The 24,346-nt window shown below is 39.9% G+C and overlaps 1 protein-coding gene across 2 annotated transcripts in view; it reads right to left on the reverse strand.

Moving 5' to 3' along the window:
• Positions 1-24,346, reverse strand: part of CPA6 (carboxypeptidase A6) — a 402,022-nt gene that overhangs the window by 144,240 nt on the left and 233,436 nt on the right. For both annotated transcript variants that reach the window (XM_058275619.1, XM_058275618.1), the window contains exon 3: positions 5,707-5,831. In XM_058275619.1, coding sequence (XP_058131602.1) covers positions 5,707-5,831 — 125 coding nt within the window. The remainder of the gene's footprint in view (positions 1-5,706; positions 5,832-24,346) is intronic.

Raw genomic sequence — 24,346 nt, forward strand, 5'->3', positions numbered from 1 at the left:
ATGTGATTATTGCTTTTAAAAAAATTCCAGAGTGGATGGATCCCTTCTAAATATAAACAAGTAGAAACTTATCTCCACTCAGGGTAAGAGTGGTTATTTCAGAAAGTTGTGAAGTTTTGATATGGGTATATCTGTTTGTTTGGCAGGTCTTTGCAGAATAACTATTGTTTCCTTTACAAAGTTAGGTTTTTTCCTAATAAGCTCAATAAGAAAACCTAGGCTTCTTAATTTACTAGAGTCTGATTATCAATCGATAAATGACAACGTATTTCTAATCACATAATGAAATGCCCATTCAGAGAATTATCAAAGTAATTCTAATGGGTAATTTGTCATACAAAAGACTTACCTTTATATTTTCTAGTCAAGCTTACTAGTGTTTTCACCAAAACAATAAAATTGTAATATAAAGCTTTCAGTTAGAGGGTGTATGGAATCATACTAGTTGGGTATTAGCTCCCTTGATTAATGAACTATTAAGATTCTCAGTCTTATTTTCGAGTTAACATCTCCAAAACCCCTAAATAGAGATAGTCTTCAGATACACAGTATTTATTCATTCATTCAGGCTGGTGGTTTGCAAGCCAGGTTGCATTAGAATCACATCTAAGCTTTTTAAAATATGTTCCACATTGGGTCCTCTGACTGGGCGATAGGGCCTTTTAAAAAGCTCTCTGTGGACAGGGCCTTTTAAAAAGCCAACCAGGTAATTTTTAACATATTGCCAGGATTAAGAACTGCTAATTTAGACTAATAATCTGGAAACCATTAATTTAGGCTAACTAAAATGGAAACTCATTGCTCCCAGATTCCAGATGACATAAAAATGGAATAGAACGTTAGAATAGAGCTGATCCTTGCTTCCTCTTTCCTCTCTTAATTTTCTGTACTGGATACAGTCAATTGGCTCTTGGCATTGATTCTGACTCCCTTTATGGATGTCCTGTACTACAAGAGCTGGTAAGCTGAAAACAGCTTTTCCTAGACTCCCTTGCAGCTGGGCAGACTCTGATAAGCTAGGACATTAATGGTGAGGTAATGGCCATCACCTGCGCTGCGACCATGTCAAGGTCATAGAGATGCGACTGGTTAAAGGCAGTTGTGGCGGCTGACTCAGCACTCCAATGTCTAGTCACCAGCTTCATGGGAATGAGTGGCCATTTTGCAAAGGACAGTGGTGGCAGGAGAAGCACAGCTTCAGCTTCCTGGCCTGGGGGCTAGCTACCTTTTTTTTCTTTCTTTTTTAACGAGGTACTGGGGGATTAGGCACTCAAACCACTGAGCCCCATCAGGTCCCCGCCCCCCCCTTTTAAGGAGATACCAGGGATTGAACCTGGGACCTCATACATGGAAAGGAGGTGATCCAACCACTGAGCTATACCTGCTCCCCACCTAGCTATTCTGTCACATGAGGGAGAAGACTATAACCTATAGTCCCTAAAAGATCAACCTGAAAATTAAAGTAACTATTTAGAAGGTCCAGCTGCATTTTCATCAAGTAGTTTACTGGAAACAAGCTGATTAATGAGAAGGCAGTGAAATGGAGCTAAATTTTTTTTTCACCTGTTATATTTTCCTTGTTCTTTGTGGGCTATGCATTCCTACTTCAGTTTTGTACCCCTTCTCTAATAGAGACTGGAACTATTAAGAATTTTTCAAGTGATATTATCACTCAGTACAAAATGTCTCCCCAAAGCTTCCTGGGTGGGGGGCTCAAAATTTGAAATATAATAGCCAATTTTTAAAGGTAATTATTTTACAAAATGACATATTTTTAAATTACAGAATGAGCCATCTTGTCTGTCATCTCATTGATCACCTCTAGGTCCCAGACACAGGGTCATATCTCCACTCTAAATATGACTATAGCTACACATTATGTATAGATGCACAGAGTGAAAGATAATCTTTTGAAAACACCCCAGGCTACAACAATAAAAGTCAATTAAAATGATTTCTACCTACTGGCCCCTTGGATTTTAATTGACTTTTATGCGGGATTACCTTGGGACTAACAAAATGAATAATTCTAAATGACTGTTCTCTACGAGGAAGACAACTGATTTAAAATGCTCATTTTTTTCCCTATTCTCTGAGACACCATGTGGTAATTTATTCTATACCAGTTCCACATGATCTATATTTAATGATACACGAATTGGTATATTCTTTTCTACCGAATAATATAATTAATGAAGCATGTGAGTTGTTACTGAACACCTATAGATGTAATTGCCAAGTCCTTTCCTTCCAGGCCTTCAGAGAATCAAAGCGAGCCTCCAAATTTACAGCGATGACTCAGATTGGAGGGATATGAACAATAGTTTTATGCACAGCCAGGACTGTCTCTATTCTAGAAGCCCAGATAAAGCATCTCTCTGCAAAAAAGCACATTGGTGCTTTACTGAGACTGTAACCATCTTTCTGGCAGGCAGTATATGTGTGGACCAGAAATGCTGTTTTCTGGCAGTATTTGCCTGGACTTCCTGCCACCTTGCCTTCCTCCGAGACCCAGGGTCTCTCAGGGACCAGAGAGCAGGCCTGGCCAGATATCATCCAGGCCTGGGTGCCAATATTTGCAGTCCAGTAAGTTACTGCAAACCTGGGGTAGTTGAGGTTAGGCATTTACAAGCATGGTTCTAAGCCCTGAATTCCCCAGATAAGGCTTTCCCTCCCTTCTGTTGCACAATCTCATTAATTCACTACACTGCACTCCGTCCCCCCCATCCCGGCTCCCCTCCTCTCCACCACTCCCTGTACCTTGTGTCCTCTGGAGTCCATCTTTCCTTATAAAGAAACTTCCATCCTCCAGTCTCTTCTGAGACCTCTCTCTTCCCATATTCTTGACCTATCAGAAATTTGACTCCCCAGTGCACGGATTCTTTGGTGGCTTTCTAGCCTTTCACTTACCATGGGGCCAAAGGGAGGGGTGGCGGCATTCTCCTGTACTCCCAATCTAATCTTCTAACTTCCAGGAAAAGCCCGCCCTCCCTTCAGAGTTACTGCCATCCCTTGCTGCTTTCTTCTAAACCCTTATTACTCCCTGATATTCCTCTGCTGGGGTACAGTCTCTCTCCACTTTTATTTTGGTCATCAGCCAAGGAGATTCAAGACTGCTGAGAAGAGCCTCTGTTGATGTCCTCCACCCATTCTTGAACACCCCAGCCTGAATGATCTCCACTCAACACTCTACTTCTGCCATCTCCTGTGTGGCCACCCCCTGGATCTTGTCACCAGCCATAACTCTTCCATCATAGTAATCTTTTAATTTTAATTTTATTTTACACTTTTAAAATTAAAGTTAATAGATCACAAAGAATGTTACATTAAAAAACATAAAAAGACATAAAAGAGGTTCCCATTCCCTACCCCTCCACCCCATCATTTCTGTAAATTGTATTTTTTTAAAGATATATACATTACAAAAAAATGCTACATTAAAAAATATGAGGTTCCCGTATATCCCCCACCCCCCCAAACCACAGTAATCTTAATATCCAATATTCCACACTTTATTGTAATATTCCTTCCTTCCTGTTCAATGCCTTCATCACACTTAGACCTGTTTTTCAATATAAAACCCTTTATGCCTCCCTTGATTCTTTGATTTTGTCCCATCATCCCTCCCTGACACTACCACCCTATCCAGATTAGACCCCATGGATGCATACTTGAACTAGACTCATGAACAACCTCAGCTTCCTTGCAATCCTGACATTTTTATGTTCTTGTTCAACAAAATTTCAACTTTTTTGGTGTTACCATCTCTTCTCTGCAGCCAAATTTTTATTATTTCGTATCTCAATTTTTCTCTTTGCAACCCTCTTCAACCCCCGTCTTTCTTCAATTTCAGTAGATAATTTTGCTTCTTATTTCACCCATAAAATTTAGTCATTGGCTCTGATCTCCTTCAGCTTGTCAACTGTCCTCCCTATAACCGTAACGAGACCAATATTTACCTCTTTAGTCTTAGAGGATAAAGGAATCCCTCCTACAGTTTGAACCCACCCCTCCACCTGTATGTTCTCTCCTGTCTTCTCCATCAAGCTTCCACGTTCTCCTGCACCATCGATGTTTCCCTACCTACAAGTCCTTCCCCTCTGTCGGTAGACATGTAAAAATCTCAGTCACGGATGCTGGATCCCTCTGCAGTTACTTCTTTTTCTCTTCTCTCCTTGTTGTAACTGCTAGAAGCACTAGCCTGCTCTGCTGTTTCATATTTTCACCTCCTGCTCACTTCTTTTTTTTTTTTTAAGATTTATTTATTTCTCTCCCCTTCCCCCCCCACCCCAGTTGTCTGTTCTCTGTGTCTATTTGCTGCATGCTCTTTATCCACTTCTGTTGTTGTCAGCGGCATGGGAATGTATATTTCTTTTTGTTGCATCATCTTGTTGTGTCAGCTCTCCATGTGTGCGGCGCCATTCCTGGGCAGGCTGCACCTTCTTTTGCACTGAGCTGCTCTCCTTATGGAGCGCACTCCTTGCGCGTGGGGCTCCCCTACTCAGGGGACACCCCTGCGTGGCAGAGCACTCCTTGTGCGCATCAGCACTGCACATGGGCCAGCTCCACACGGGTCAAGGAGGCCCGGGGTTTGAACTGCGGACCTCCCATGTGGTAGACGGGCGCCCTAACCACTGGGCCAAGTCCGTCGCCTTGCTCACTTCTTTGTCATTTTCTCCTATTAATCTAATCCTATCATTGGAGGTGCCAATGTGCTTTCAATTGCCAGATCCAAATGAAACCATTCCGTTGTTTTCTTGTGGATATCATTCACCGCTGCTGACCATTCCCTCTCTTGAAAATCTTTCTTTTCTTCTTTGACTCCTATGACTATTTCCCACTTGTTCTCCTCTTGCTATTCTAACTATTCACTTAAAAAAGAAAACACCTCAAAATAGTCAAATCTGTTCAAATCTGTCTGCTCAGTCACCCAATCTAGAAAACTTGGCATCATCTTTGATTTCTTCCCTTCCTACATACATCCAACCAATTGCCAAGTCCAGTAGATTTGTTTTTTCATCTCTGCTTTTAAACCTCTTGATGCTGCTACTCTAGTCTTAACTCAGGCCCCTACTGTCTCTTACCTGGACTATTGTCATTGTCTCCTTTGGCCCCTCCACCCAACTGACATGTGGCTTCCTTGCTTAAATCCTTCAGTGGCACAGCACCACCCACAAGACACAGTAAGAGCTTTCAAAAATCTCCCCATCCACTTCAACATAGCTTCTTTCTACCCTCGGACTTGAACTCTGCAAATTAATGATGGTGAACACCATCAATTCCCTGCACACATCCCGTGCTGCTTCTTCCATTTGCTTATATTGTCCTCTCTGTCTGGAAGGTTCTCAGGTCTCATCCTTTGCCTTAGCTGACCAACCTCCTACAGAAAACCTTATCTGACCCTACCTTCCTAGCTACCCTCTAGGCTTTGCCAGGCAACTCTCCTTTCTTCACAGGGAGAAAAACTCTCTGTGTTTACAACTGAATACTTGTGTAAGAGTGAAATGATAGGTCAGTGTGACTGTCCCACCCCTCATTAGACTAACAGGCACATCAAAGGTAGGGGCTGTGTTGTATTCACATCAACTTTTCTGATCCCTAAAACAGTACCTGAAAGAGTTTTGTAGACACTCAAATGGAATACAACCATCATATATATTCAGTTTAGGACAAATGAATTTTATACAAGTGAAAAGGAAGGCTTACTTGTACTGGATGCTGGCTTCCTGCACGAAGGCTAACAGCACTTGGGAAGCATTGTGGGGAGTATGGACGTCAGTAAGTGTTCCCTCCGATACGTAGGAGATACTGCTGGGCTGCCACAGGTCCACCTGTAGTGCAGGAACCAACCTATAATTCATATTCAGCGTAGGTGGGGGAAAATCCATGCCACAATGTCAAACATGATATTTTATTTGCAGACATTAACACCTTACACATTATGGGATTGGTTCTCAATGATTGCATGATCAGGGGTAAAAGTCTATTCGACCTTGACTTTTAACTTCAAGTTATGCCATATCCATATAGAATTTGATCACAATTTACAAGTAATAATTTTAAAAGGAATGCATTAAAGCCACAAAGTAAAGTGAGACAAAATAGTTTAAATTATAATTTTGTATTACTGTAAAATTATTTATTGTATTAATAGTTGGATAACAGTAAGAGACAGATGTAAGTTATTCTTCTACCCATCTTACTACTATACTAGTAGCTTGTGGTAGCTTGAGAATATTTGATAACTTTATATGGAACATTCTCCATGCATCCCGCTGTGCCCCAACACACACCTTTCACCAACTACTACTAAACCTTCACATGTCAATAGAAACAGCTCTTTCTCAGGGTGGACACGTCAGCTAGGGCAGGGCTCCTGGTCATAACTCTTCGAGCACCGTGTGCTCTTTCATTATATAACTCCCTTTTACAGAACACAAGCTCCATGACGGTAAAGGATTTGTCCACTTCAGTTACTGTTCCATTCCAAGGGCCTAGACCCGTACCTTATACCTAATAGTAACTACATTGTTATTTATTGCCTGAGTGTGGAGCCCACATGGTCATTGTCACTGTGCATTCAGTATTTTGCAGGAAAGTGGGAGCCCTGCCTGGTCTGATTATTGTTGTGGTTGCAGGGTCCTGTCCAGTTCTTGGACCTGACAGAAGGTCCAGGCTCATAGAAAAACTGGCCAAACCCGCGCAGGGGTAGCTGAGCCTTATATTCTGCATGAATGCAGAGAAGCATTTTAAACTGGGCACACCCTCCACAGTCCGGCAACTCCTTCTTCCATCTGCTTTGGGACTCTCTTCTCCCCCCACTCCAGTCTTAGGTGGCAGGTCCAGCCTCCGTCTCTGATCCTGTCTGATAAGGGTTTTAGTTACATTGCCTTCCCTTAGGGTGTAAGTGTCTGCATTCTGCTAGGGAATTCTAGAAGACCAAAAATATTTTATGATTCACTCAGGAAGGTATCACTAACGGTACAATATAATCTAGAACAGGGTAGAGAAGCATTTAATTTGAGGACAAAGAGACTTCGTGTTTTCTGTCAAGCAGCAGACTCTTGCCACTAACTTGCAAGGGCAAATCGACTCCGCTGATACTGCAGCCCAGCTATTCAGGAAAACAAAAGTGTGGGGCTGGAAGGAATGCTGAGCAGTTATCTGATCCATCTGTCAGCCCCTGGGCAAGGATATAGCAGGGACTGTACCAAGCTGTCCTTAATAGATGAGTCTAAACAATATAGTAATATTAAAGAGGAGAATCAAAAACATTAGAATTTAACCCAAATCCACGTTGAAGACAGTCTGACATTTTTCTTAATCCTTTACATTGCAGCACAGTTTCATTTTTCTTACATTCTTTAGTGGGGAACGGCTAGTTTTGTTTGTTGGTTTTTGCCTTTGTGAGATAAAGCACATTGGTATCTTTCATTTTCCTTTATACATTAGATCTTTCCAATCCTTTCATTATCTTTGGGACTGGACTCTAAACCCAATAAACAGATAATTTTTTAAAATATTAAGGGTAAATTTGCTTCCATCTCTTAATGCCGGTGGGATTGAAGAAATAGTGCTGAATTCAAGAGGGTAGAGAAAACCACAGTGCCTAAAATAATGTGGATGACCTACGTGGAGATGAGTCTCTGGGGTACATGCTAAAACCAGAAACCTTGTCTCACTGAGGAGAGTGGCTTCCTCCTAGGAAAGTTCCATGGAAGTAACATATCCTACAGCGTGACCTGGAGAAGGCTTCCTAGAAAGTTAACATGTCACCAGAAAGCAGGACAAACTAACAAAAAAGAACTTGCAAAATTAGGAATTGTATTTTGTTGTGATATTAGGAAAATAAATTAAAGTGAGTTGCCACTTTTTCTCCATTAATATTTTGGGGAAAGGTGCTTAGTTATTGTAGTCTGGGTGGCTGGCAAATACCTATCTCAAGGATACAGGGGACAGTAATAATCATCTGAGATTTGTAAAGTGCCTCCCGCTTTATATTTGTAATGATTTCAATAACACCTTGAGATAGGAATTAATTGTAGATACATTGAAAGCCTCCTAGGGGCTAAGTCGCTTTCACAAGGATGCACAGCTACACAGAAGTCTGCCTGACTCTATTTCCCATAATCTACTGACTGCGTCTTCAGGATCTTCTGCAAATACCTCAGAAGAATAAGCAACTTCCTGATGGAGTGTTGGAGGTCTGGTCAGTGGGTTCTCAAACCCTGTTCTTTCCTATCAGGGGTTACTTGCCCTGTAAATCAGTATGTAGGTATTTCAAGGCCCAGTCAACCTACTGTGAGGAGGTTGATCACTTCCTTAGGTCTTATCACATCTGAATGACATGATAATTTCTGGATTGCAAAACTTGGTGACCTTGAATTATAACAAAAGTGTCAACAGTCTTGCCAAGATGGCCAAACGCCTCCTCGTTCTCTGCTGTAAGCAATCGCCTGATAGTCCACAGCGAGGACACGCGTCTGAGGAGGGGGATGTTGCTCCCATGCATTGCTTTCCTCCTATGATTCCCAGTGATGTATCTTCACATCTTTTTTAGAGTTGGGGCCAGTTCAGTGTCACAGGCCAGAGTATTTGGACTTTGGGATCAGACATGCCTGCACTGGCATCTTAGCTCTGGCAAGCTTCGGCCGTGTGACTTCGGATGAGGGTTTTATGTGCTTGAGCCTCAGTTTCCTCATCTGGACTCTGAGGGTAATTATGAAACCCATCTCACAGGCTTTTTCTTTTTTGAGGATTAATTGGAATAACAGGAATAAAACACATAGAAGAGGGTCTGGCACGTAGTGAGACATCAAATAGTATTACCTATTGGAAAAGCATAGGAAAAGAAGAAGAAAAGTGCTAAAGACGAAGTTCTACTTCATATGTTCCTGGTTTAGATGAAGAACTTGGTGAGATTGCCCCTTATTCAGAAGAACGAAAGCCTATGTATGGCTTTAAGAGGGAAGAAAGCATTAAATAAACCCAGAATAGGAGCAAAATTGGATTTTTTTCTTAGCACAAAGGCAGATGTTATGGTAGTTAATTCCTTGAGCTCTGGAACCAGACTCCCTAGATCAAATCTGAGCCTTTCTTCATCTATATAATGAAGATAATGGTTACATCATCCTCATTGATCACTATTTGATCAAAGTTAGTAGTTACTATTGTTATTTTATGGAAATTATAGAGATTATAAAAAATACAGTGATTAAGGGCATGAATTCTATAACCAGACAAATTAGATTTGAATCCCAGTCCTGCCACTTATTAGCTGTGTGACTTTGGGAAATTTACTTTAGCTCTCTGTGTTTCAGTTTCCTCATTTATAAAATGGGACTATTAATACTACCTTTTTCATAGATGTCTTATGAGGATTAAATTAATCAATACTTATAAAGTGCTTAGAACAGTGCCTGGGGACAAGGAGACATTCATTAATTTGTACATCATTCAAAATTCAAAAATAATTTCTTTGCAATTAAAAGAAAATCACAATTCAGCTTGACACTAATTTCATGATTTCATGGTTTTTCTGATTCTGGTGCTTTGATTATTTACTGGCCCAGTCCAGCTTCTGTGAAGCACCTTGGGCCAATCGCATACCTGGTTCAGGTGTTACTGGGGAAATGCCAGTGTGCTTCACAGCTTCAGAGAAGTGCTGTGTGTGGATAGTGAAGCAATGTTAGGTGTTCCTTCCACTTGGGAACAGATGGCCTGCCTCCCAGCTGCTAACATAGATGCTCCAAAGAGGACAGTCTTGCTTAATATTTATTTTTATCTTCTGTTAGTTTGGAAAAATGTTAGTTAGGTAGGGCACTTACATGCCACACAAAACATGATATCAAGTTTGCAGCCAACTATTGTTTGCTCTAATTGACATAATCATTTTAATTCATGGATTAGTACACATGAACTTTTAATATGCTGAGAAATGCCCTCTTCTTTTCCTTAAAAAGCCTCTTACACCACCAAGTTTAGGTCAAGTATCTTTGTTATCTGCCTTCATACAGCTGCATTTCTTTCAGTCTTTACAATTTTTAATTATTCTTATTTATATGATTACATATTAATAACTATGTTCCTCATTATCTCTGTGAGAGGAAAAGGCATGCTTTATCCCCTGCACCTGACTCTTCGAGTCCCTAGTACCAAGAATGATGCCTAGCATGTAATACGCACTAAATAAACATTTTGTAGATGGAATATATGAAACCACCATATATCTTTTTCTTCAAATACTTACTGGCTCCAAGATTGCTTCAGGGCATTTCTGGACTCCTAATTCTAGTTCCCCTTACCAGGAAATTGATAAGATGGTCCACCCAAATTTTACCAATCCCTGCCACATGTCACTTTCAACTTATAAGCCCTTACTTTTGAATTTTTGTTATACTTAGGGCTAATCTTAGACTACTCTGATTCTTAGGTCACAGTATTTTATCCTTTTCTGATGGCAATAAAGGCCGCTGTAATCATGCAGTTTAAAAATGCTTTTTCTTTTTACTGTATTATTTTTCCTTGCTCTACTTCTTATGAATTGTCAAAATTTCACATATTGGTAGGTTGCTGGAAGGGAAGATTGCCAGTGACTTTGGTCTCCTTTAAATCGAACACATTTGGAAAGTTGTTAAAATATTATGGCTTTTGTGCAAAGGACTTTACCCTTAGAGTAAAGCAACTTTACAGTAAGAGAAAATACTTGGAAACCACATATCTGATAAGGGTTTAGAATATAGAATATATAAAGAAATTCTTCAAATTGACAACAAAAAGACAACCAATTTAAAAAACGGGCAAAAGACTTGAATAGACATTTTGCCAAAGAGGATATACAAAAGTCCAAAAAGGCACATAGAAAGATGCTCAACATCGTTAGCCATTAGAGTTAGGCAAATCAAAACCACAATGAGATATTTCACATCCACAGTAATGGCTATCATTAAAAAATCAGAAAATTACAGGTTTGCTGAGGATGTGAAGAAATAGGAACACAGATTCTTTGCTGGTGGGCGTGTAAAATGGTGCGGCCACTGGAGAAAGGAGTTTGACAGTTCCTCATAAAGCTAAGTATAGAGTTACCGTATGACCTAGCAATCTCATGTATAGGTATTTACCCCAAAGAACTGAAAGCAGGGACTCGAACAGATATTTGTACACTGATGTTTATAGCAGCATTATTCACAATTGCCAAAAGATGCAAGAACTGAAGTGTCCTTAACTGATGAATGGATAAACAAAATGTGGTATATGCACACAATGGAATAGTACGGAAATGTGGAATATTTTTCAGCAGTGAAAGGGAATGATGTTCTGATACATGTGACAACGTGGATGAACCTTGAAGACCTCATGTTGAGTGAAGTAAGCCAGACACAAATAGACAAATATTGTATGATCTCACTGATATGAAATAATTAGAATAAGAAAACTCGTGGAGTCAGAATCTAGAATACAGGGGGCTGGAGTGAGGGTAGGGAATAGGGAGTTGATGATTAAATTGTACAGCATTTCCATTGGAGATGATGGAAAAGTTTTGGTAATGGTAGCACAACATCGTGAACATAATTAAAAGGTATGAATTATACACGTGAATGTGGTTAAAGAGGAAATTGCAGGTTGTATGTATGCCACTAGAATAAAAAAATCCATGAGATGGTACAATACAAATAGTAAAACCTAAGATAAACTGTGGGATGCAATTATAAAAATGTCCCATTGTCAACTGTAACAAATGTACCACACCAATGCAAAGTGTTAATGATAGGGTGGGCTATGGTAACCCTGTATTTATGCATGATTTTGCCTGTAAACCCACAGTTTCTCTTATGAAGAAAGGAATAATGGAGTTGTCAAAAAGAAATCCTAATGCTAATTTTAGTTAGTCCTTATCCTCTCTTGCCAAGCATAGTAGTTTTGTTTTTTTTTTTTTTGAGGTACCAGGATCAGGGTTTGAATTATGTGGCCTTGTATGCAGGAGGCTGGTGCTCAACCACTGAGACACATCAGTTCCCCTGAGTTGGCTCCGTCATCTGTTGTTTGTTGTTTGCTTGTTTTTTGCTCATTTGTTTTGCTCATTGTCTGCTGGTTGTTTTTGCTCATTGTTTGTTTTCTTTAGGAGGCACCTGGAACAAAACCTGGGGCCTCCCATGTGGAAGGCAGGTGCTCAACTGCTTGGGCCACATCCACTCCCAGCATAGCATTTTCTTTTATCATTTCTGTGAAGTATAGCCGCAATAATTCCAAAAGGCCCAAGAGATTTAGGCAACTAGGTCTCTTGCTTGATTACTAGAGAAAGATGAAAATATATTAACAACTAATTAGGCATTAAAATAATCATGCAAATTAGTGAGGGCCTATAGAGAAATAAAATTAGTTTAGTCCAGATGACAGCATTGCTTAGGAAAGTAAATTTCAATATAAAAGAAATTAATAATACTAGCTTGACTGTTAGTCATCAAGCAAGCATTATTACTGTGACATTAGGCAAAGTTGGGAACTCCTGTTAAAGCTCTATTTTGGTACCCAATTCTCTTTTCCCTTTTTCTCTTCAAGGCTGAATGCTGACTGTCATAATTGGATAGTAATTCTCATTTATCAAAAGAAAGCACATATGTTGGAAAAGAAAAAAGATTCTTAGCATTCCCCTGGATTACTAATTGGCACATTCACTAATTTGAAAGATTCTTGAAGCTCACCAAAGACCCTCAGGACATAGGAACTGCAGTTTTTTTTTTTTGTTTTTTTTTTTAAAGTTGGGTTTACTGGCTTGTTGCAACAAGGGAGCCAACACAACATGGGAGCCATGGGCGATCGTAGCGAAAGGATGTTGGGAGTTATTTTAGGATTTATGCTTGTTAGGTGATTTGGGTGTGGGTTTAAGGAATTGGAATTTTCTCTGGATTGAATGCTATCAGGAAAGGGGGTAATTCTATGATTGGATATCTTAATTCTATCTAGAAGATGGGAGAAACATAGAAGGGCTAATTCTATAATTGGTAAAGAAGGAGTAGTCACTTAGCCAGAGAAGGGGGATGCTTGGTTATTTTTATGGTTTGGACAACGTTCTTTCTTTCTTCCTTTCCTTGTTTTTTGTCTGTGTTTAGACATAATTATAGTGGTCTTGTTTTTGTCTAATTTCATGATGAGCACAGAGTGGCCTTGTAAGATGTTGGTGTTCTATGAATTGGTCTGTTTAATATGAGAACATCATGACCTAATGGTGGTGGTGGTAGCATTACAAGGTCTAGCTGTTGGAGCTAAGCCTGCTCTTGGCTGCCAGCAGCTGCTTTCTTCCTTTTCAGGATAATCATCATTCTTCTTAGGACCAGTGGTAACTAACAGCGGCTAGATGAGGAGTGGGGACTCTCAGCATTACCAGGTCAGGGTGACTTGGAGGCGATTTGGGGGTCAGGGATGAACATCTGTGATGGTCTATCCAGGAGAAATTATGACGTCAGTGACATCTGATTTTGACACCTACAACTGCCTGCAGCAGCCAAGTACCAATACCGCCTTCATATAAAAGAGTTAACCACCTCCACTCCTGCTCTCAAATGAACATTGGAAGACTTGTGAGTAACTAAGGAGAGGTTCTAGACTTCTGCACTAGAGACTGAGAACCTCACCATGGTTCAAGGCACTTAATCATTAGATAAGGGAAATAAGATTTTACTCTTTGTGAGCTTAAAATAATTCTACTCTCTGGGAATTGAGCTGGCATTTAATGTGGCTGAGCCTGACTCTGTAGCAGAATAACGGAAATAACCAGAGATCACCTGGCACATTACCTGGATACTCCTTAATCCATATATTTGAGGACAGGAGACCCTAGGCTGTATGTCATCACTAGAGATTTATGGCTTTAACACTGATGACTCCTTCATGATATTTGCTTGCTGCATACAAAAGTATTTCATCTGGTGTTCAAAACTACAGTATGATAGTGTATTTTCATTTCAAAACTCTGGCTCTTTTAATACCCAACGAAAATCATTTTCCTTACATATTTTCTTTTCTAAGAATTAACAAAAGTAATCAAATAAAACTCCATTTTTGGCTTAGCTTAAAAATTCCCAATTTGGGAAACAGGAGAAATGGTTTAAACTTTTATATATCATATCTCAGGGCCTTTTCTTAATTACAAAATGACGCAATTGAATTATGTGATTTTGAGCACCCCTTAAAAGCTATAATCCTACCATACTTGTGCTTTTTTTTAGTATCAAGGTTTACATTTCCTCTATGATAAATTTTTCTTGAGTTCACCCACATTTTTCTTCATACCTGGAAAAAGGCCCTCTCAACAGCTTAGCGCTAGTCTCAGCTTTTGGTGATCAGTTATATTAATTTATAGGTCAATACTAAAGATACTTGTTTTATGTCTTTATTTCAACCCCCTTCACTAAAAGCAGTTTTCCTAAACAGTTAATAAGTTGAAACCGACATCAACACATTATTCTCTTCAATTTTTCTCTAAATTATCAGTTGCTATGAAAGACCTGTGAGGAATTCTCTCCCAGCATAGTTAGAGGGAGAGGAAGGCCAGGATGATCAAGTAACCGGATGATCTCTCTTTGAACAACTAGAAGATCTAGAGATTGTTTTGCCTCTCAGTTGACTGTGAGAACAGTCTGGTTTCCAAAAGTCATAGCTACTTTAACTACCCCATACTCTTTCACTGTTTCCTGAGCACCTAGAAAGTGTCTGCCTTTGTGCTCCTGAGGATATGATAATGGGTAAGACAAAGCACTGCCCTCAAGGACTAAGTAGACAATTAACAGAGGGCAATTAGGAAAGAGAGAAGACACAGAACTCAACTCCATTTTGGGAAGGAGTTTGGGACACCTTCCCAGAAGAGGTATTGCTTAAGTTTCAGACTGAATGATGAGCAGGAGTTAACCTGGTAAAGGTGAAGGCAAGTGGGAGAAAGAGGCTTCCCTGCAGAGGACGATGCAGAACGGAGTGAAGGTGAGGCAGGGATCGATCGGAGAAGAGAGGCGACGGACAATACAAGAGCATGTTTGTGGTTTATTTGGAGAACTACCAGTAAAGAAGTTCTCTAAACTTACTTTCATTTAATGGACCCTGACTTAACTAATGCTCTTCTCATCTGACAAGACTTTCTGTTTCAAGATGTTGAAATAAATATATTGCCACCACCCCCACCAACTCCTCTAAAATAACAAGAATTCTTGGAAGAGAAGTATCACCTCCATCTTCAATGAAACTAGAAGCTATCTGTAAACTTGAGCAATAAAAGATAAAGATGAAAAGCAATTGAGGAACAGTAAATGCCCTACCTGATCAGAGATAGTTCAGTTCTAGCTGGTGAGGGGTGGATATCAATGAAAAGAAAATTGATTAGCTCCACAGAAAGTCTGGACGGGCTCAAGGATTGAGATCCTGCAGAGTATGGAAGGTGGAAGTGATGAGGTGGCGACAGCATGTAAATAAGGAGACTGTATGAAAGTCTAAATGGGACCCTTTGGGGAAGCAGACGTGGCTCAACTGATAAAGCATCTGCCTGCCATATGGAGGGTCCAGGGTTCAATTCCCAGGGCCTCCTGACCCATGTGGTAAGCTGGCTCACGCGCAGTGCTGCCGTGTGCAAGGAGTGCCATGCCACACAGGGGCACCCCCTGTGTGGGGAAGCCCCATGCACTAGGAGTGTGCCCTGCAAGGAGAGGCACCTGCATGAAAAAAGCGCAGCCCACCCAGGAGTGGCACTGCACACATGGAGAGCTGACGCAGCAAGATGATGTAACAAAAAAGAGACAGTTTCCCAGTGCCACCTGACAATGCAAGCGGACACAGAAGAACGCATAGTGAATTGACACAGAGAGCAGACAACGGGGAGGAAGGGGAGAGAAATAACAAAAATAAATCTTTAAAAAAAGAAAGGGACCCTTTGTACCCTGTTGCTTACCCTACTCTCAGGTAATGAAGCAGAGGGGATTTAAATCTGTGACACAGGACACAGAAGAGGTTGTGTGTATAATGCTGGATGGTATACAGGTAGGTTAAATGAAAATCTACCCACTGATTGGAGAGACTACCACAATCCTTTTCCCACCCAAATCAAGAACACTGGAAGCCAGGGCTTTATGTCCCAGACAGGAGAATGGAAGAACCATGCAAACCAAGAGAAAATAATGACTGAGAGTATTGTTACTGGATTTTATTTAGGTTCTTGGCTATGCAGAAATGAATTTCAAGAGCATGCTGGGTGAGTTAGGCCAGTAATTTATTCAGGTAGGGAGGGAAGAGAAATGGGAGAAAATAACACATCAGGGAGCCCAGGTAGAGAGGAAGGGGGTGAAAAGGGATAAAGAGGGCTGGTTTACAGACTGAATTCCCCATTATAGTTTATAAATGTCCAGGTTTTCCTTGAGTGGCCACATGGCAGAGGAAAAATGGCAAGAGTGGAATGCAGAGGGTAGGAATGGATCCAGAGGCAAGAGAGCAGAGCGTGTGCTCAGGCCTCACAGCCTGCTTTATAAACTATTAATTATTCCACCCCTTTGCTAATGGCAGGGGAGGCGTTCCAGCTGTGTGTTGTTTTGATTGATCATGCCACCTACAATCCCCCAGGGAGGATCCAGTGATAAAGTCCTTGGGGAATATGCGGAGCTTTTCCTTACTTCCAGAAGAGGTCTTTGTTCTGGATAGCAGAATCTTGGGCGTGGAGGTCTTTGAGCAGCCATCTTGGGCGTTACTGATGTCCATGTGGACTCTCTGCCAGGTTCCAGATCCATCTATTAATTCCCTGTGTTAGCCTGCTTCAGTATTTTGGGGGTTCTCAATGACCTGATCATGTCACGTGAACTCTACTCTTTGACAGGCTCCACCATGAATACAGCTTTCCTGTCAGCCTTTCAGCACCAAGGTTCACCAGATATTTGCTGAAACCCTCCAAACAGAAACTGAGGTACCAGAACAAGGAGAAGAGGGGAACTCAGAGAAAACAGAGATAACGCACAGAGGAGAGCAATAAGAAGACTTAAAAGAAATATTAATTAATAACTATAATTACTATTCTCTGATACATATACATACATATACACTGATAAATACTGTAAATACATACTGATGAAATATTCAACTCACCAGGAAGATATAAGCATCATTCACCTGAATGCACCCAATACAGCAGCATAAAATCATATAGACAAAAATTTACAAAATTATAAGGTTTGTAAGTTATAAGCCCTCAGTCATATCTCAGTGGCTGAAAGTTGACAGATTTTCTTCCCAAGCATGCATAAAATTCTAATAACAATTGACCCAATACCAGGCTACAAATTGAGTCTCAACAAATGTCAAGGAATTGACGTCAAATAAATATTCTCTGATTGTGGAATAATTAAATTTAGAAATCAACAGAAAAAAGCTATCTACTTTTAGATTTTAAAATAACTGTGAGTAAAGAAGACATTGTAATGAAACTAGAACCAAATAATTAAACACATTTCAAAGAGAAAAACTTACAACCTTAAATGTTCATATTGCAAAAGAATAAAGATGGAAATTGATAAGTTATATGTTTAACTCAAAAGTTAGAAATAGAATAACAGTGTAAATTATCAAAAAGTAGAAGGCAAGACATAATAAAAGGAGAAGATAAAGTGATGATATGGAAATAAAAGTAATAGTGAGGGGGAAGTGGATGTGGCTCAAGTGATAGAGCTTCTGCCTACTATATGGGAGGACCTGGTTTTGATCCTTGGGGCCTCTTGGTAAAAAAAGAAGAAGAGAAAGCTTGCCTGTGCAGTGAGCTAGTGCCCATGTGAGTGCCCACATTGTGGGCTGGTGAGCACAAGTGCCTGCGTTGTGAGCCCGAGTGTCTATATGGTGAACACAAGTGCCTGCATAGTGAACAAGTGCCCATGTGAGTGGTGAGCCAGTGCCTGTGCAAGTGAGTCATTCAGCAAGATGATGATGTAACAAAAGAGAGACGAGGGGAGATTCAAGGTGAAGTGCCGCAGGAACCAGGAACTAGGTGGCACAATTGACAGGGAACCACTCTCCACACCAGGAGTCTCCAGGATCAAATCCTGGTGAATCTTAAGGGAGAGAAAATGAGAAGAGAAAACAACACAGACAGCAAAAACAGCAGGACAGGAGGAGGGGAAGGGGGAAAAGTAAATAAGTAAATAAATCTTAAAAAAAATGTAATAGTGAAGATCAACAAAGACAAACTTTGGTTTTTGAAAGACATTTAAAATAGAAAAAGTCATTAGTAAATCTGATTAAAAATGTAAGATGAAGATTCAAATGACCAATATCAGCAGCAAAAAAAATGATGGAAACTCAGATGCATCCAATAAGAAAACAGAATACTATAAATGATCTTAAGCCAATAGACTTGAAAACATATGAAATAAATAATACCTCAAAAACATAATTTACACAATTGGCTGAATAAAAAATGTGAATAAACTTAGCAATTCACAAAATTGAATTAGCAGTTAAAAAAATCTATACTTTTCTTAACCTGCGCACTCCAAATAAGACAAAACAAAACATCAGGCCCAGGGAATATCTAACAATATTTAAAGTACAGGTAATCTAATCTTATTCTCACTGTTTTAGAGTTTAGAGAAAGAAAAAATGCCTCCAAAATCACTTCATAAGGCTATTATAATTTTTTATGCTGAAATTTGGGCCAGATAGCATGAAGAAAAATAAGTCTATCTTACTTATGAACGTAAGCATCAATCCTAAGAAATGTATTCATAACTAAATATAGCAAGATATTAAAAAAACATACCATGCAAACTTCTGGGGAAAATGGTGGAGCTGGGAGCTCCAGGACTCAGTCCTTCCACCAAGACAACTATTAAACAGGCAGGAATTGTCGGAGACAATTTGGAAACTCCAGAGATCAGTAGAACACTGTAGAGCATCCAGGGCAGAGCAGGAAGAAGAGGTTGATAAATTACAGTAAAGAAGTACAAATTGCTCTCTCTGCACCATGTCTACTGGTGCCCATCCCCAGCTCTTGCACCAGGCCCTCACAGAGTCCAGTCCCTGGCTAGCTGCTACTGACAGAAAGGGACATAAAAATCCTCTTCCCCGAGAATAGTCGATCACTGATTACGGGTTTTGATTAGTGAATTTGAGTTGCTGGATCCCAGCCCCTGATGGAAGCTATTTTTCCAGTCCACTCTGGACAGGGGTGGAGGCAGTAGAGATTTAAAGACACAGGCTTCCTCAGGGCTGCAGGGGGAGGTTAGCTGAGGGGCTACATTTGCTGGGCAGGCCAGGAAAGCTCAGCTTTGGGGAGTCATTGGAGAAATGCTTGGCACGCTTCCTGACCCTCTCCACAGGGCACTTTAGGGCTGGTCTGTGCCCTCTTCATGGGTCATTGGCCCTGTTTTGGCTGGGAAAGGCCAAACTGGGAAAGTCCTCCCCAGGCTGACTCTTCCCCCAAAATTTGCACTTCTGGCAAAACCAGCATAAAGTAATAAAGGGATTGCAAAAACTATAGAAATGGACAGTTTGGGAGAATGGCCTGCTGGCTACAGATACCTGGAGAGGGAGGTTTGTCCTCTGGGAAACAGAGGGGACAATCAAACTCCTGTAAATAGAGGAACTTCAAAACAAGTGAGAAGTAAAAGCCCAGCACAAGACAGAGACCCAGTTAGACAAGGAAAACCCTACATAGTATATTCATCTTGGGCAGACCTTCCTGATAGGAGGGCTGCAGCTCAAGAAAATCTCTGTTTAATCACCAGCTGGTGACAAAACCAAGAAACAGACACCCCAGGGAGTAAATCCCAGAGTTAACATTTTAAAATATTAAAATATACAGTGTGCAACAAAAGAGTACAAGGCAAACCAAGAAACAGGAAATGATGGCCTACCCAAAGGAGGAGGATTAAAATATATAGAAAACACCAACAAATATGAGAATGTGGACATACCAAAGAAAACCTTTAAAAATCCTAAAAATGCTTAAGGAGATGAAGGAAAGCACAAAGAAAGAACTACAGAATATCAAGAAAACAATGAATGAACAATATGAAAATCTAAGTAAAGAGAGAGAAATTTTAAAAAGAAACCAAACAGACTTCTTGGAGTTGAAGATCTTAATACCTGAAGTGAAAACTGCCTGAGGGTTTCAAGGGCAGACTGGAGCTGGCAGAAGAAAGAACCAGAGAACTTGAGGACAAGACACTTAAAACGAGTCAGGCTGAGGAGCAGAAAGAAAAAACAAAATATTAAAAGTGAAAATAGCCTAAGAGAGCTATGGGATATCACCAAGTGCACCAATATGTATTTTATGGGAATCCCAGACAGAGTTGAAAAAAGGGACAGAAGGGATAGTCATAGAAATAATGACAGAGAATTTCCCAAACTTAGCAAAATATATGAATATGCACATTCAAGAAGCCTAGAGAACACCAAACAGGATAAACATGAAGAAAAATACACCCGCTAATATATTGCTTACACTATCAAATGCAAAGGACAAGGAGAGAATTCTGAAAGCTGCAAGAGAAAAGTAATGTGTAACATACAAGGGAGACCTGGTAAGATTGAGTGGTGATTTCTCATTAGAAACCACGGAGATAAGAAGGTAGTGGGTTGAAATACTTAAAGTGCTGAAAGAGCACAACTATCAGTCAAGAATTTTATATCTGGCAAGAGCCTTTCAAAAATGAGGGAGAGGTTAAGACATTCTCAGATAAACAAAAGCTGAGAGATTTCATCACCACTAGTCTTGCCCTACCAGCAATGCTAAAGGGAGTTCTTTAGACTAAAATGAAAGGATACTAGACGTGGTTCAAGCAGCATAAAGAAATAAAGGTAAAGCTAACCATCTGGGTAATTATAAATGCCAGTATTATTGTCGTGTATTGTTTGGTATGTAACTCCATTTCTTACTTCCTACAGGTGCTAAAATGCAAATGCATAAAAACTAATGATAAATCTAGTTTTTGGACAGAAAGTGCATGAAGATATAAGTGTAACAAGTACAAAAAAAGGTGGGGAGGAACAGAAGGGTATCAAAAAGTTATATGTGCATGCTATAGAACTTAAGTTGGTATTAAACTACATATAATTGTTAGGTATTTAGGATGTCAATTTTTTACCCTATGGTAACTAGAAAGAAAACAGATGACAAATATATCCAGATAGAAGTGAGAAGGCATTCCATATGGTACAATAAAAGAAAGGAAAAAATATAAGAATAGGTTTTAAAGGAAGTAAGGGACAAAAAAGTTTTAAGATGTACAAAGGCTAAATAGCAAATGGGCAGAAGAAAGACTTTAACTGAAAATGCATTACACTGTCCAGTCAAAAGGCAGAGACTGGCAGAATGGGTAAAAATATATAACCCAACTATATGCTGTCTGCAAGAGACTCAAAGTCAAAGATACAAGTAAGCTGATGATGAAAGGATAGAAAAAATATATACCATGCAAGTAGTAACCAAAAGAGAGCTGGGGTGGTTATATGGATAAAATATACTTTAAGTAAAAAACAGTTATAAGGGGCAAAGATGGTCATTATATACTGATAAAGGGAAATTCAACAGGAAGCTTTAGCAATTATAAATATATATGCACCAAACAACAGAGGCCCAAAATATATAAGGCAAATACTGAGAGATATGAAGGGAGAAAATGATGTTTTTACATTAATATTAGTAGACTTTAACACAACACTCTCAATAATAGATACAACACCTAGTCAAAAGATCAATAAGGACCTATAGGACTTGAATGATAGATTAAACCAAGTAGACCTAACAGACATATATATAACACTGCAACCAACAAAAACAGATAACACATGTTTCTCAAGTGAACATGGGTCATTCCCCAGTATAAACCATACTCTGAGTCACAAAACAAGTCTCAATAAATTCAAAAATTTGAAAAAAACCATGAAAATATTGAAATCACAAAATGTGCATTCTTCAACCACAATCGAATGAAGTTAGAAATCAATAACAGAGGTAGAAAGGGAAAAGCCACAAATATGTGGCAATATAACATACATTCTTAAGTGACCAATGGGTTAAAGAGGAAATTGAAAATGAAATTAGGAAATGTCTTGAGGTGAATGAAAATGAAAATACAACATCCCAGAACTTACTGGGTGCCACTAAGGCAATGCTGAGAGAAAAATTTATAGCTCTGAGTGTTTACACTAAAAAAAAAAGTAAGACTTCAGAGACCTAACTTCAAAACTGAAAGAGGAAACGGACTTGGCCCAGTGGTTAGGGCGTCCGTCTACCATATGGGAGGTCCGCGGTTCAAACCCCGGGCCTCCTTGACCCGTGTGGAGCAGGCCCATGCGCAGTGCTGATGCACGCAAGGAGTGCCGTGCCATGCAGGGGTGTCCCCGCATAGGGGAGCCCTACACACAAGGAGTGTTCCCCTTAAGGAGAACCGCCCAGCGCGAAAGAAAGTGCAGCCTGCCCAGGAATGGCGCCGCCCACACTTCCCATGCTGCTGATGACAACAGAAATGGACAAAGTAACAAGACGCAGCAATTAGAACAGAGAACAGACAATCAGGGGAGTGGGGGGGGGGGAGGGGGGAATTAAATAAGTAAGTAAATCTTAAAAAAAAAACACTGAAAGAACTAGGAAAAAAAAAAGGCAAACTAAACCCAAAGCAATCAGAAGGAAGGAAATAATAAAGATTAGAGTGAAGATAAAGAAATAGAAAGCAACTCAGACCAGGAAAAAACAAAACAAAACCAATAGAGAGACTCAACAAAAGCAAAAGTCATTTCTTTGAAAAGATAAAAAAATGAACAAACCTTTAGCTAGAGGGACAAAGAAAACAAAAGAGGATATAAATAACGAAAATTAAAGTGAAAAAAGTGAATGAAGGAACAGAAACACATGATCATCTCAATGAATGCTGAAAAGGCATTTGACAAGATCCAGCACCCTTTCTTGATGAAAACAGAACACTAGAAATAGAAGGAAACTTCCTCAGCATAATAAAGGGCATATATGAAAAGCTCATAGCTAACATCCTACTTAATGGTGAAAGAATAAAACTTTCCCTCTAATATCAGGAACAAGACCAAGCTACCCACTGTCACCACTAATATTCAAAATTGTACTGGAAGGCTTTGCCAGAGCAATTAGACAAGAAAAAGAAATAAAAGGCATCTAAAGGAATGGAAAGGAAAAACCAAAACTTTCCCTATTTGCTGATGATAGGATCCAACATGTAGAAAATCCTAAAAAAATCCAAAACAAAGATCCCAGAGCTAATAAATGAATTCAGCAATGTGGGGGGATACAAGATGAAAATTAGTAGTGTGTCTATACAATTGGAAGAAGTCCAGATAAAATTCCTTTCACAATTGCAACTAAAAGAAACAAATATCTAGGAATATATCCAGCCAAAGATGCAAAGGATGCAAAAGACAGGAGGCAAAGAAGCACTCTCTAAGGAGGAAGCAAGAGTGCCTGGACTTCAGATTTTCACAAAACTCTCCAATAATTCCACGTGATTAATAAGGGTACATTCAATTCCTCACAAAAGTATGTGCGTGTGTGCGTACTTGTGCACACCATATTTAAGGGGTTCTTATCCATTCTTCACCCCTCCCACCATCTCTGTAGCTTCTCATTACAAACCTACCTGCCCATCAAGGTCAGACAACCAGTAACATCACAGGAAGATGAGCTCGGTCTCATTAGTAATAAGGAAAATGTAAAGTAAGTCAACAATGACATTGCATACATACAAGATGAACTTGAAATATCTGATAACCAAGTGGAGTCCAGGGTGTGCAGTGACGTGATTTCATATATTGCTGTTAGAACAAATGGGTAGAAACACTTTGGAGAGCACATTGACAATCTCTAGTGAAGAATAAAAACAGAATTCTCAACTCACAGTTCCACTCCTAATTGGAGCAATTCGCAGGGGCCCTGGAGCACCAGAGTGTCCTCACAGGGACACTGTGGGATATTTTAAACGTTCAAGGGAAACACTTTGAGAATAACACCTTTAAGTTGTTTGGGCCTAACTACCTAATAAGTGGGACTGTCAGATATTTCTCTTGGCCTGCAGGCACCACAGAAACTTAGAGACACTCGGGGCACTGCCAAATGAGAATGTTCAGGTGCCTCTGTCCTAGAGCTATAAAGAAAAGGGTGCATTGTGTGAGAAGAGACACACCTGAGAATGTTCTTATTGTTCACAAAGGTAAAAAACCAAACAAACCCTAATAACTATTTAAATGTCCACCAACAGGAGAATGGATAGATTGTGGTATACTCACAATAGAACACCACAAGGTAGTTAAAGTAGCTAAGGGAAGCTGCAGAAGGTTGGTTTCTATATGACACCATTTATAT

This window comes from Dasypus novemcinctus, chromosome 14 (assembly GCF_030445035.2).
Source record: "Dasypus novemcinctus isolate mDasNov1 chromosome 14, mDasNov1.1.hap2, whole genome shotgun sequence".
Lineage (NCBI taxonomy): Eukaryota > Metazoa > Chordata > Mammalia > Cingulata > Dasypodidae > Dasypus > Dasypus novemcinctus.